Below are 14069 nucleotides of genomic sequence, written 5' to 3' on the forward strand. Positions count from 1 at the left end.
CCGATTGGCCGCTAGAGGGCCTCGCACCCGATCCGTCAAGATGGGCCTCGCGTGGGCGGGAACAAAGAGGCGAACGCGGGAGCCGGGTGCGCGGGCGCGCGCCCTCCGCAGACTGGTAGAGCGAGCGGGAGAGGCCCGGGGCACGTGCAGACGGGAGCCCCGCGAGTGGCGCGCCGGGGATGTGAGTGCCCCTTGCCCTCTACGGCACCTACCCTCCCTCCCCGCCCACTGCCTCCGCGTTTGCGTATTGACAGTAATCCGACCGGGCCCGCGCCCCTCCTCCCATCCTCAGCCAGCAACAGAGGCCGTTTGGGTCCCGGCCAGCCGAGCGGCGTGGGCCTGCGATCGGCCAGGGAGGCCCGCCGCGCCCCCTCGGCCCGCGCGCCCGTGGCGGAGCGGAGAGGCGCCCGTCCTGCGCCGCTGCCCGGAGGGGCCGCCGCGCGCCCGCTCCCTGGTCGGCTGGGTCCAGGCAGCTCGAGGACAACACGCGTGCGCGCGGCGGACGGGCGGGCGCGCTCGCCACCTCGGCTGCGGGCGCCGGGCGCAGTCCGCCTCTTCCCGGAGCAGCGCGCCCACGGGGCTCATTGATAGCAGCGGCAGCCGCAGCAGCAGCTCGGCACTGGGGATCCGAGGGCGGAAAGAGGCGGGGTTGGCGGCTCTTTGCTGGGAGTGGGCTGGACCGGACGCCAGAGACAAAGGCTCTCAAGGCAAGAGGGACTGTGGCCCTGGGACGGCGCTGCTCGGGATTCGTGACCCCAGGACTTCTCGCCCCGTCGTTTTTCTCTTCTGACGCATCCCTCTCCCCAAGCCCGCCTCCCCTCGGCCGCGACCTCACTCCTCCGCGGGAGGGCCGCGATGGAGGTCCCGCCCCGGCTTTCCCAAGTGCCGCCGCCATTGTTCCCCTCCGCTCCCGCTACTTTAGCCTCCCGCAGCCTCTCCCATTGGCGGCCGCGGGCGCCGCGGCAGCTCGCTCCGCTCCTCCCTTCGCTCGCTCCCAGCTCCGCCCGGCAGGGGGCGCGCCGGGCCCAGCGCCACGTCACCGCACAGCAGCCCTCGCGATTGGCCGGCGTGGCGGCTATAAAGGGAGGGCGCAGGCGGCGCCCGGATCTCTTCCGCCGCCATTTTAAATCCAGTTCCATACAACGCTCCGCCGCCGCCGCTGCCGCGACTCGGACTGCGCGCCCGCACCCTCCGGCCGACAACCCCGCCGCCATGGAGGACATGAACGAGTACAGCAACATAGAGGAGTTCGCAGAGGGGTCCAAGATCAACGCGAGCAAAAATCAGCAGGATGACGGGTACCGCACGCGTCTCCCCCCTCCCCCAGCGCCCCGCGCGCGCCCTTCGTCCCGCGGGGGCCGCGCGCTGCTCCCATTCTTGCCCCGAGCCGACGCCCCGCGTGCCCGCTGGGCCGCACTAGCTTGGAGGGAAGAGGAGAGGAGGAGACGGAGGGGGGTGTCTCGAGAGGCCCGCGGAAGGTGGGGGAAGGGCAGGGGGTTGGAGGCGGAGGGCGGCGGCGGCCGCGTCCCGAGTGCGCAGGCGCCGCGTGGGGCCCGAGGGGGAGGGGCCGGGCTCGCTGCGCCGCACGCTGCGGCCGCGCCGCCCCTTCATTGTGCGTCTGTTGGGGCTCCGCGCGGTTCTCCCGGCGAGGGTTTGGGGGACTCTGGGTCTGGGAACCAGTGGGCGACTGGTGCCAGCTTCCCGGTGCGCGTTACGGTGCGTCCTTCAGGTGGAGCGGTGGCTTGACAGCTGAGGAAGACGGAGAGCCTAAGTTGTGCGGGATACGGTTAGAGAGTTGGCGTTGCCGGTGCAGGGCAGTCCTCGCCGTGTCGTTGGCCTCGTGTGAACTTTGAGTTGTGCAGTGTGGAGAGCAAGCTGTTCACCCTGCGAATAGGGGATCTCGATGGAGTTGGGGCGTCGTTACGGTCTCTTGTTCGTGTGTGTCTGCAAAGGGCTTGATTACGTGTCTGGGGATGAGCTGCTCCGTGCTCGTTTCTTAGTTTATTTCGTGAACGTCGTTTCAGAACTGAATCGTTGTGGCTGCTGCTGACTCAAAAAAAAAAAACTTTTATTTTTAGTAAAATGTTTATTGGAGGCTTGAGCTGGGATACAAGCAAGAAAGATCTGACTGAATATTTGTCTCGATTTGGGGAAGTCGTAGACTGCACAATTAAAACAGATCCAGTCACTGGAAGATCAAGAGGATTTGGATTTGTGCTTTTCAAAGATGCTGCTAGTGTTGATAAGGTAGGAACCTGTTCTGCATTGTGCTGCTCTTGTGTGCTCTTTGCACATTGGTCAGAGCGTTGGTGGATTAAATACATTTGTCTCCTAGGTTTTGGAACTGAAAGAACACAAACTGGATGGCAAATTGATAGACCCTAAAAGGGCCAAAGCTTTAAAAGGGAAGGAACCCCCAAAAAAGGTTTTTGTGGGCGGATTGAGCCCAGATACTTCAGAAGAACAAATCAAAGAATACTTTGGAGCCTTTGGAGAGGTGCGCTGTGTTTTTATGTTTACATGTATTTATTCTCATTAGATCCGTTTATATAATGCTCATCCCTGGCCCAGTTCTCACAGAACAGACTCCTGCTGGCTGAGGATGGGATTAATTTATTGCTCAAGTTCTCTTCCCTCACCCTCCTTTAATCACTGCGTTCTGTGGTATAATGGAAATGAAGGTGTTTTGGCTGAAAGATGGATGCCTTAGTATGGTCAGGGTGTGGGTTTAATAACGAGTGGCATCTGGGCAAAAAAAATGGTATTAATAAGGGAGGTTTTGCCCTCCCCTCTGAATGCTCGAGAAAACAAGTCCCTCTGGTTTGATGTGGATGATAAAGTAGCAGCTCAAACAGAAGCTACCTCATTAGAGTCATGTGTTAGGTTGAAGTTTGGAAAGGTCTAGAGGCATATTCTGAAACCTTCTGGTAGTTTTTTTGCCGATACTGGATGATCTTGAGTGTTCATCTTGATTTCAGATTGAAAATATTGAACTTCCCATGGATACAAAAACAAATGAAAGAAGAGGTTTTTGTTTTATTACGTACACAGACGAAGAGCCAGTAAAGAAATTGTTAGAAAGCCGATATCATCAAATTGGTTCTGGGAAGGTAAAGCCATTTTGACTCTCTTCAATGAAAAATATGAGGCACTTTTTTAAGTGAAATTACTCAGCCTCTTTTGAGAAGGTAAAAAATGGCTCGACTTTCGTAACAATTCTATTTTTAATTTTGGTTATAGTGTGAAATCAAAGTTGCACAACCCAAAGAGGTGTATAGGCAGCAACAGCAACAACAGAAAGGAGGAAGAGGTGCTGCAGCTGGCGGACGAGGTGGTACTAGGGGTCGTGGACGAGGTGAGACTTTGCCTGGGAAATGCCTCAGCGGTCTGAGCTATAAGCTGCCAAATGTGAATAGGCCCATAGCAAAGTCAAGTCAAATGTCAACTGTTCCAACATGGAAAATGCTCAGCTTGGTGGGTGGATTTTTGTTATTAAAAGAATGGCCACTCTGATGGTGTCATTGCTGATGGGGAAAAAAAAACACCATTAAATGTCATGTTAACGTGGTGATGCACTTTGGTGTAGTAGGTTTTCAAGGGCAAGAGTCCTTATTTTAAACCTAAACACCTTTGTCTTCACCTTTGTTTTTGTCCTGATTTTTTTCATTAAATTTAAGAAGCCTGATGCTGGCACAATTGGACTTTCTGCGCACCCCCCCCCCCATGGTAACTGATGATAATACTTTCTTGATCAGATAGCAATGTAGATGACCGTTCTGCTTTTGTTAACTTTTTGCAGAGTGAGAGACAGGAACTCATCATTTTATGTTAGGATTGGAGGTCAGAAGGTATTTCCTAACAATCATTGTGCATTGTTTCAGGTCAGGGCCAAAACTGGAACCAAGGATTTAATAACTATTATGATCAAGGATATGGAAATTACAATAGTGCCTATGGTGGTGATCAAAACTATAGTGGCTATGGCGGCTATGATTATACTGGGTATAACTATGGGAACTATGGATATGGACAGGGATATGCAGACTACAGTGGTAAGAATATTTAACTTAACTTCATAAACCAATGGTACGAAAGTTCAGTGCTGAAGTACAGGCCCATTCTGAGGCTGTGGGAGGGGAGGTTTCCTATTGAAGTGTTTGCGGAGTTACTTTTTTGAGGCATTTAATAGTCATGGGAAATGATACTGATTTTGGTCACTGCAGCCATTCTAGAATGTGATGTGGTTAGTTGACAATGCCTTTAATATCTGACTGTTTTAATAGTGGGTATGCAGAATTTTGCATATTTAATAGTCTTTAAGATGCATTTATAATGAAAGCATTTCATTTAAAACTGAGCATCTTTTTTTGTCTTTTCAAAATAGGCCAACAGAGCACTTATGGCAAGGCATCTCGAGGGGGTGGCAATCACCAAAATAATTACCAGCCATACTAAAGGGGGACATTGGAGAAAACAGGTGTGTATAAGCGTTCGAGAAACCAGTGGAAATGTCTAATTTAATTTAAAGATCAATAGACAAATGAAAAATAAGTAAAAACAAAATATCATGTAGTCTGTTTTTACTCAATTGTTTACTTTTTAACTTGCATTATGAGCCTGTTTTGCCTAAAGTGTCTATAGATCTTTAACTTTTAAAAAGTTTTATCTCACTTTTTTTAGTATTACAGAAAAACTTAAGAGTTTTTCTGTTTGCTTTGTGTACCAGGTGGTCTAGAGGAGTAATTAAACTTTTTTAGAACTATTAACAGGTAAAGTACTGAAATGGGTACAACTTAAGGAAAACAAGAATGTTGTCTTCTAACTCTGACATTATACCTTGTTTGTACCCGCCAGCGGGAACTTCATTGCAGGCCGTGTGTCACCCTGACCACGTCTATCTCTGGGGGTCGCACGTTGCGGGCAGAGCGCAAGGCATACACCAGAAAACGCTGTCCTGTGGTATGGTCTCTTCCAACTTCATGTACCAGCGTAAAGATTAAAGTGGAAAACTTCAGACTTTGGCTTCTTTTTTTTAATCTTTTTGAAGATTAAGTGTCTAAACTTAACTTAAATGGTTTTTTACAGGAGTTAAAGTACATAAATGCCTTTTTACAGCTTAATCATTTTGGTCTTCTGTTTAGTGTTGTATTTCAATTGTGGAGCCTCATTTTAAGTGTTCATTCTTTAAGATTTAATGCTTGCTTTTTCTTTTTATAGCTAATAGTGAAATCTACAAACCAAAACAAGAACTTTAAAATCTGGGATACAAATTAAAGATCATATGCACAGAGCAATTTGTTTTCTTGCAATACAAGCCTATTAGAAATTTGTGTTTGTAATTGCATTGGACGTGGCTTACTAGAGATGCTTCTAGTAGACCTTGATCTAGCACAGTTCGACCTGTGAATATGGGAAGATGGCTTTCCCAGATTTTCTAAGTAAATTTAATGGCATTCGGGAACTCCAGGGTGCATTTACTAATTACCCAAACTGCATTTTGCCAGTGAATTTGCATGTGATCTTTAATTGAAGAAAAGAATAAAGTGAGAACTTAAAAACAATTCATGAAAGTGGACCTTTGAAAGCTTGTCAGAGTTGCACAGATCTAACTGCCATTTTGTTTTTGTTTTTAGGAGGATTTTGCTAGCGCAACCCATCTTGCAGAACAACATTGAAGATTGGTCTTCTGTTGATCTAAGATGATTATTTTGTAAAAGACTTTCTAGTGTACAAGACACAACTGTGTCCAACTGTATATAGCCGCCAATTAGTTTTCTTTGTTTTTACTTTGTCTTTTGCTATCTGTGTTATAACTCAATGTGGATTTGTGTTTATACAAATTTTATTTGTATGATTTCATGTTAAACCTCAAATAAATGCTTCCTTATGTGATTGTTTTTCTGCGTCAGGTACTAAATAGATCTGTAAAGGCGTAATTTTAAATAAGCAATAATTAAGGCACAGTTTATTTTGTAGGGAGTATTGATCCATAGGGAGAAACTGGTCCTTTATGAATAGCCAGCTACAGTGTCTACCCTGTTCCCTTTTTGTTACATGTATTCTATGCTCAGAGGCTTCATTTCCCTGTTAATTGAAGCTTCCACCATACCTTTTAGTAATGTTTCCTCTGTATATCTGGAGATTTTGTCATGAAGCTTGTGTGGCCTGGTTAGAGTGTTGTGATTAGTGCAGGCAGCTTTCTAGTAGGCCATGAGTCTTTCTGTTGTTTTGGAAAGTGACTCTTTATAATGGCGCAAAGCATTGTTGGTAGCTCGTTTTATGAACAGAAGAGATGGTGCTTTGTTCTTGTCTCTGGAGAGGCAGTTGTTGGACTGCTGCATTCTCATCAGTGGTCTGCTAAAGAGCTTTGGCTAATCATAATACCATCACTTTGTTTCTTGATTAAAATGTCCAGATATATGGGAGGAAGAGACTTAAATTGTGTGATAGGAGCTGCAGCTTAAGAAGATCAGTTTTAGTTACATTTAACAGAAGAATTTTGGCAGATAGATACGGGGTAATTAGAGTTTGAATAAAAGTTAGATTAAAATATTTGAAGTAGTGGCTGAGTAAATACATTGTATGGTATTTTGTTGGTATTATGTCACAGCAAGCACCAAGCTGAACAGAATGATTCTGTTGGGGCATCGTTAGGAAGCTGTACTGGATGTTAACTGTCTGTGAGTTTAGGAGACGTCGTGGTGAAGTAGGTTTCATCATTTTTAGTACAGTTAGTGCATGAGCGGGGTAGTTGACGCATATCCATAGTCAGACCTAGGGAGCAATAGTGGGGAAAGGTATACTTTAAATCTTAGGTGAGCACAAGTCTGAGCGTGACCGAGTCACACCAGTACAGCAGGTCTTCCTGGTGCGCTAAAGAAGCGGCTCTAGGTCTAGATGTGCAGGGTATCCTGGATAAATTCGGGTTCCAAATCTTACATTCAGTGTAGTGAATGAATCTAAGATTTTTGTTCTGTTTCTGTGGTTTCATGTTAGCTGTTAGGATTGGCATACCTGTTCACACGTGGAGTAGGTAGTTGACCTCACCTTTAACAAGTGTAAATTTTTTATGTTAACCTGCCTTTTTAAATTTTATTTGGTGCCTGCAACTTTCCTTTGTTCCAATGTTTGACCTTGCTGGGCTATCAGTTACAATGCTTTTGGCCTTGCTCCTGTTTTGCTGTTTGACCTTACACCTAGGCCAAATGTTGGCTATTGCAAGGAATTGTTTATTCTTTCAACGTGCAACTTTAGGGAAACAGGAGATTCATTTTTAAGTTGTTGTCAGTAGGTGCAGCGTCTTTAGAGCAGTGAATCTTGTACGTTCAAGTTTATGATTAGGTGACAAGTTGACATTGAGATTGTCCTTCCCCTGATCAAAAATGAATAAAGGCTTTTTAAACAAAATCCAAACTCTTCAATCAAGTCTTGATATATATGACGGAAGAAATACACGACATCTAGAAATTACTGTCTGAGATGTATTAGAAAAACTGAAGTGCCTATGACAAACATCCTTGACCAGCCTGTACATTAAATACGCTTTCTGAATTGTTTCTGACCAAGCTCTATGTGTTGCTAATGACCCTAAAAGAAATCTAAGAAGCAGTTTTGTTGATGTTTACCTGTAGTCTCGTGGCTGCATTTATAATACTAGGGATTAAGAATTAGCGTGTCCTTTGGGATATTAACATGGATAAGCAGCACTTTTATTCCATTCTCCTCTGTGCAACTTTTTCGTGTTGACAGGAACTGGACCCTTTGCTAATCCTTATAAATACAAAGAAACCCGAGAAATTTAACTGCTGTGCGTTGCTGAGGTTTGATAGGATGTCAACTACCAGATGCTAAGTTTCACTGATGAAGAAAGTGATTGAAAGACACTGCAATTACATTAATTTTGTTTTAATTCTAGGGCTGCACCCATGGCATACAGAGGTTCCCAGGCTAGGGGTTGAATCTGAGCTGTAGCTGCTGGCCTACACCACAGCCACAGCGAAGCCACGTCCTTAAGCTACTGGGCAAGGCCAGGGATCAAACCTGTGTCCTCATGGACGAAAAACTGCAATTTTTAGTTATAGGAGATAAGCATGTGTTTCTACCATTTGATTGACCCTAGTCTTAAGCAAAGTCAGGAAACATTCTATAAAAATCCTACGTTTATCATATACTGTGGTCTCAACATTTTGAACAGAAGTGATGCAACTTTGCTATCTTCCACATAAAACCATTGGAAAGTATGCTGCCATGAAAATAGGGGCTGTTAGAGGATGATGGAGCTTTTAGAAACTCGGAAAGGATGTGGTCTGGGCTACAGGGTGATACGGAACATTCTGAAGATGGATTTTGTGTTACTTTAAGTGACAGTTTAATTTCTGGCTTTACTCTTGTGTCATTCGAGAGGAGTATACCCATTTGGGGAGGTGTATCGGGATGATGGGACTTGGGTATGGTTTGGATATTCAGCATGATCTGTGGCTTGGTACTTAACAGCTACAAATTTGAAGTAACTGCATAAGATTTTGGTTTATGGAAGATCAGCACACGTCAAATATGTGAGAAGCACTGCACTGCAAACAAGTTTTCTCATGACTCGGTGATCTTTTGAGAATCTGACAATGAGTTCAGACAAAAATTCATGTCTGTATACTTCAGACCTCGTCTCAAGGAAATCATAGACTACATTGAAAGCCGTCTAGTTTAAAAGGCTCTTAAAGTTGGCTTTTATGATGACAAACTGACAAATTCGTTGAATTTGCTATCATTGATGAAGTTGCCCAAAGGGAGTGTCTTCAGATGCTCTCTCCGACTGTGTGGTGTGTGTGTGTGTGTATTTTGGCTGGTGACGGCATGTAGGGTGATTGTTCAATTACTGAGACAGGAATGGCCAACTCTACAAAAGGACCTCAGCAAACCATGATTTTTCAAGTTGGGGGTGCTAACTAATTGAAAATGATCAACTCATTACATTTTTAGAGAGGTGTTTTTCTTTTTTTTTTTTTTTTTTTTGGCTGCACCCACCACATATGGAAGTTCTCGGGCCAGGGATCAAACCTGCACCTCAGCAGTGACCCAAGCTGCTGCAGAAAGAAGACCAGATCCTTAACCCACTGGGCCGTAAGGGCAACTCCCAACTCATTGCATTTTGTAAACTTAAAATCTATCAAACTTGTCTGAGTCTTCTGTTCAGTGTTTGCCACTTTGCGGAATGATCTTTAAGCGTTGAGATTGGTCGGCAGTCTTTAATCTGTGATTGTAGGGACCGTATGTAGGAACATAGCATTTTGAATTGATTCATTCTTGCTCCTCTGATGTAACAAACCTAGATGATCTGGAGCAACTGCTCATTCTCGTGAGAGCTTGTGGAATTGATAGTGGTCACTTTGGTTGGCCTTTTCCTTCGAGGGGCTGCGTGTTTGGAATGGCTGTACCTACCAGGTACTGCTCTCATGTGACAATTATATCCAAGGCATATAGTTGTTAAAATGTCTACAGTGATACTCAGCATCATTCCACCAACTTAATGATGCCAGCTAAAATCAAAGATGCAGGAGTTCCTGTCATGGCGCAGTGGTTAACGAATCCGACTAGGAACCATGAGGTTGAAGGTTCCGTCCCTGCCCTTGCTCAGTGGGTTAACGATCCGGCGTTGCCGTGAGCTGAGGTGTAGGTTGCAGATGCAGACGCGGCTCGGATCCCGCGTTGCTGTGGCTCTGGTGTAGGCCAGTGGCTACAGCTCCGATTGGACCCCTAGCCTGGGAACCTCCATATGCCGCGGGAGCGGCCCAAGAAATAGCAAAAAGACAAAAAAAAAAAGATGCACTATATTTGTTAGCTTATACAGATTTTTTTAATAACTGATAGCTATCAGACTTAGTCCGAAAGTTTTCATTGCTTTGTCCTAGGACTTTGGAACTAAACTTAATACATTATTGGAGCTAAGGAAAAAGAAGAGGCATTTTTGTGTGTAATCCTTTCATAATCTGGAAAAATGGCATTTTAAAATATTTATGCATACAATAATTATGCATTTGAATGACTTCAGAAATAGAGAGAGCCCCAAGTTACACCTTTGATCTCATTTAAAATAGTCTTTTTTTTTCATATATTGATTCTTTTGTTACAATCCATATAAACATAGGACTTAGACTAGAGCCTGTCAGAATAACTCCGCTCTGGCCTAGGTCTTCCCTAATTCCTTTTTTAATGTTATTTAAGTGCTACTAGCATGGTGCTTTAGAACACCGAAATGTAAACACAGCAAAAAGGTTTCTATTTTCCCTTGGTTCCCCATCCAAGACAATAATAAATTCAGACATTCTCTTCTCCTTCCAGTTCTCTGCTGATGGTGGGGTTTTGGTTCCCCCCACCACCACCCCAATATCCCGGACTCCAAAAGAGAGGGGTCTTTGGGGTGGTATCAGGCACAGGGATTCTCCCACTGACCATGGTACTATTCTGTAGTTTGTTTTTCTCCTTAACCTGAACCTTAAAATGGTGGTGTAAATATTTGCTACTTGATGAAATGAAATCATTGTTCTCTTAATTCATTAAAGAATGCCAAGAGGTCAGTTTCTCTCTGCCTTTCCTAGAAATAGACACTCCTAACCAGGAATTAGACAGCTATTACTGTTCTCTTGATAATTCTGGGAAAGGTATGCAAACTCAGCATAACTTGATTAAGAGTCCCAGTCTATTAATCCATTTATTGCCGAAAGAAGCGGGGGAAACAACATGAAGATGTCAAGTGTTCCGAGAATGACTTCTCAAATCACTACGGAGATCAGATCCCATTTTTTCACTCTGCATTATTACATGGTCACATTTCCATGCGTTAGTGCAGTCCTACATGTAGTTTGTTAGAATGTGTGTGTGTGTTATATATATACATCTACATAAGAGAAAAGACAGGCCTACCTTGGAAATACTGCAGGTCGTGTTCAGACCATCACAATAAAGCATTAAGGTGGGTCACAAATTTGTTGGCTTCCCAGTGCATCTGAAAGTTACTTTTACACCATATTAAGTGCGCAGTAGCATTGTCTTAAAAATGCATAAGCCGTAATTTTAAAACATTTTATTGGGAGTTCTCTTGCGGCTCAGAAGGTTAAGGTCTAGCATAGTCACTGCAGTGGCTCAAGTCACTGGCTATGGCACGGGTTCAATCCCTGGCCCAGAAAGTTCCACATGCCGCAGATGCAGCCAAGATAAAAAGAAAATAGAACATTTTATGCCTAGGAGTTCCATGGTGGCTCAGCAGTTAAGGATCCAGTGTTGTCACTGCTATGGCACAGGTTCAGTCCCTGGCCCGGGCACTTGCCATGCCACAGATGTAGCCAAAAAGGAAAAAAAAAATACTGCTAAAAAAATTCTAACCATCATCAGAACCTTCGATGAGGAGTAGTATTTTTTGCTGGAGGAGGTTTCGCTTAGTGTTAATAGCTGCTGACTGATCAGCGGGATGGTTGCTAGAGCTTGGGGTGGCTGTGGCAGATTCTTAAAATAAGACGACAATGAGATCTGAATGATTTTTCCTTTAATGATCACTTTCTCTGAAGCTTCTAATGCTGTTTGCTATCATTTACCCATAGCAGAACCTCCTTCAGAATTGAAGCCCATCCTCTCAAACGCTGCCACTGCTTTCCCAGCTAGGTTTATGTAGTATTCTAAATCCTTACTGTCGTTTCAGCAACCTTCACGGGACAACAGGAGTGGACTCTATCCCAGGAAACCTCTTTCTTTGCTCATCCATACAAAGCAGCACCTCATCCCTTAGCGCTGTATCGTGAGATGGCAGCAATCCAGTCACATCCTCAGGCTCCACTTCTGATCCTCATCTCTTGCCATTTCCGCATCTCCCAACAGAGGTCCCGAACCCTCCAAGTCACTCATGAGAGTCGCTGATGTGCCAAGTTGGAATCAGCTTTTTCCAAACATATTTTATATTTTGACCTCTTCCCATGAATCACAAATGTTCATTGTTTTTAGTTTATTTTTCTTTTTGGCTGCACCCACGGCATACAGAAATTCCCAGGCCAGGGGTTGAACCTGTGCCACTGCAGTGACGACCCCAGATCCTTAACCCACTACACCACAAGGGAACTACTGCAAATGTTCCTAGTGGCATCTAGAATGGTGAATCCTTTCCAGAAGCATTGACTGCCCGGATCCATCAGAGGAATCACAATCTGTGGCAGCTATGGCCTTAGGAAATAGATTTCTTAAGTAAGATCTGACTGTCGAAGTTGCTCCTTGATCCATGGGCTGCAGAATGGATGTGTTAGCAGGCATGAAAATAACATTAGTCTTGTGTATCTCCATCAGAGCTCTTGGGTGACCAGGTGCATTGTCAATGAACAGTAATATTTTGAAAGGAATCTTTTTTTCCTGAGAAGAAGTTCTCAACGGTGGGCTTGAAATACTCAGCAAGCCATGTTCTAAACAGATGTGTTGGGACTTTGTGCCATTTATACAGCATAGGCAGAGTAGATTTTTTTTTTTTTTTTTTTTTTTTGCCTTTTTAGTGCCATACGTGCAGCATATGCAGGTTCCCAGTCTAGGGGTCCAATCAGAGCTACAGCTGCCGACCACACCCCCAGCCACACGGGATCTGAGCCCTGTCTGCAACCTGCACCAGAGCTCATGGCAACCCCAGATCCTTAACCCACTGAGCAAGGCCAGGGATCGAACCTGCAGCTTCATGGATACTAGTCAGGTCTATAACCCACTGCACCACAACAGGAACTCCAGATTTGGCACAATTCTTATAGACCCTAGAATGTTCGGAAGGTAAATCAGCACTACCTTCAACTGCAAGTCACCAGCTCCATCAGCCCCTCGCAGGAGACCCTGTCCTCGGAGACGATGGCGCTTCACTGACTTCTTTCTGGCTACGAAGGTCCTAGATGGCGTCTCCTTCCAAGAGAGGCTGTTTCATCCACATCGAAAGTCTGTCCTTCAGCGGCGCCACTTGCATTAATGACTTTAGCTAGATCTTGATAACTTGAAGTAGCTTCTTGCTTTTGCTCCTGCTGCTTCAGCTCGCACTTTAATGTGACGGAGATGCGGCTTCTTAAACCTCAAGAACCAACACCTGCTATCTTCAAGCTTTTCTTCTGCAGCTTCCTTACCGTCAGCATTCACAGAATTGAAGAGTTAGGGCCTTGCTCTCTTTAGGCTTCGGCTCAAGGGAATGTTGTGACGGGTTTGATCTTCTATCCACACCCTCGTGTTTTCTGTCAACAAGGCTGTTTTGCTTTCTTACCATTCGTGTGTTCACTGGCGGAGCACTTTAAATTTCCTTCAAGAACTTTTTCCTCTGCATTCACAACTTGGCTGTTTGGTGCAAGGGGCATAGTTCTCAGCCTGTCTCAGCTTTGGGCACGCTTCCTCACTAAACTTAATCATTTTTAGTTTTTGATTGAAAGTGAGGCATGTGTGACTCTTCCTTTCACCTGATTACTTAGAGGCCATTGCAGGGTTGTTGACTGGTCTACTTTCCATATTGTTGTGTCTTAGGGAGCAGAGAAACCTGAAGAGAGGGAGAGGAAGCGGGGAATGGCCAGTTGGTGGAGCAACCAGGACACATTTATTGATGAAGCTTGCCTTCTTAAATGGGTGTGGTTTTCAGTACCCCCATGCAATTACAGTCGTAAATCAAACATCACTGATTACACATAACTATAATACAATAATAATAAAAAGGTTTGATATATTTCAAAAATCTCCAAAGTATGATGCAGATACATTAAGTGAGCAAGTGCTGTTGGAAAAATGGTGTCAATAGACTTACTAAACACAGGGTTGCCCCAGACTTACAATTTGTAAAAAAGTAACATCTGCAAAACACAATAAAGTGAAGTACAATAAAATGAAGTATTTCGGTCTGATTTTTTCGAAAAGTACTTACTTGCCCCTGCATTTGGCAGCTAGGGCCTAAATAATTCAAATCAATCCTTCTGAAAAAAATTAAGCAGAAAGAAATATTTTTCTTTTTTTTATTTTCTTTTTTTGTTTTCTGGGTTTTGTGGTTTTTTTTTTTTTTTTTTTTTTTGTCTTTTGAGGGCCAA

At 44.7% G+C, this 14069-nt stretch overlaps 1 protein-coding gene across 9 annotated transcripts; it reads left to right on the forward strand.

The window, feature by feature from the left end:
* The first annotated feature begins 59 nt into the window (after positions 1-59).
* Positions 60-7407, forward strand: HNRNPDL (heterogeneous nuclear ribonucleoprotein D like). 9 transcript variants are annotated; one of them, XR_002346906.2, is made up of 9 exons: positions 60-1298; positions 2079-2247; positions 2336-2497; positions 2979-3110; positions 3241-3355; positions 3882-4052; positions 4385-4477; positions 4855-4959; positions 5634-7407. XR_002346906.2 is itself a non-coding variant. In XM_021101876.2 (8 exons), the coding sequence occupies exons 1-7, from the start codon at positions 856-858 to the stop codon at positions 4453-4455; spliced, it is 1263 nt and encodes a 420-aa protein (XP_020957535.1). In that variant the 5' UTR covers positions 60-855; the 3' UTR covers positions 4456-4477; positions 4855-7407. The 9 variants fall into 9 exon arrangements, 6 of the variants coding, with proteins under 6 accessions (XP_020957535.1, XP_020957534.1, XP_020957533.1 ...); XR_002346905.2 differs by having other exon boundaries at positions 4385-4959; XR_002346907.2 differs by lacking the exon at positions 3882-4052.
* The last annotated feature ends 6662 nt before the right edge of the window (positions 7408-14069 follow it).

This window comes from Sus scrofa, chromosome 8, assembly GCF_054392235.1.
Source record: "Sus scrofa isolate SSC_HxYL_T2T_F1_AM1 chromosome 8, Sscrofa_HxYL_maternal_Yorkshire_Landrace_v2.0, whole genome shotgun sequence".
Classification (NCBI taxonomy): domain Eukaryota; kingdom Metazoa; phylum Chordata; class Mammalia; order Artiodactyla; family Suidae; genus Sus; species Sus scrofa.

Coding starts and splice junctions, on each gene's coding strand:
- HNRNPDL (XM_021101874.2), top strand. CDS start 856: ATGGAGGTCCCGCCCCGGCTTTCCCAAGTGCCGCCGCCATTGTTCCCC. Junction 3,356..3,881: donor TACTAGGGGTCGTGGACGAG/GTGAGACTTTGC, acceptor GCATTGTTTCAG/GTCAGGGCCAAAACTGGAAC. Junction 4,053..4,384: donor GGGATATGCAGACTACAGTG/GTAAGAATATTT, acceptor TTTTCAAAATAG/GCCAACAGAGCACTTATGGC.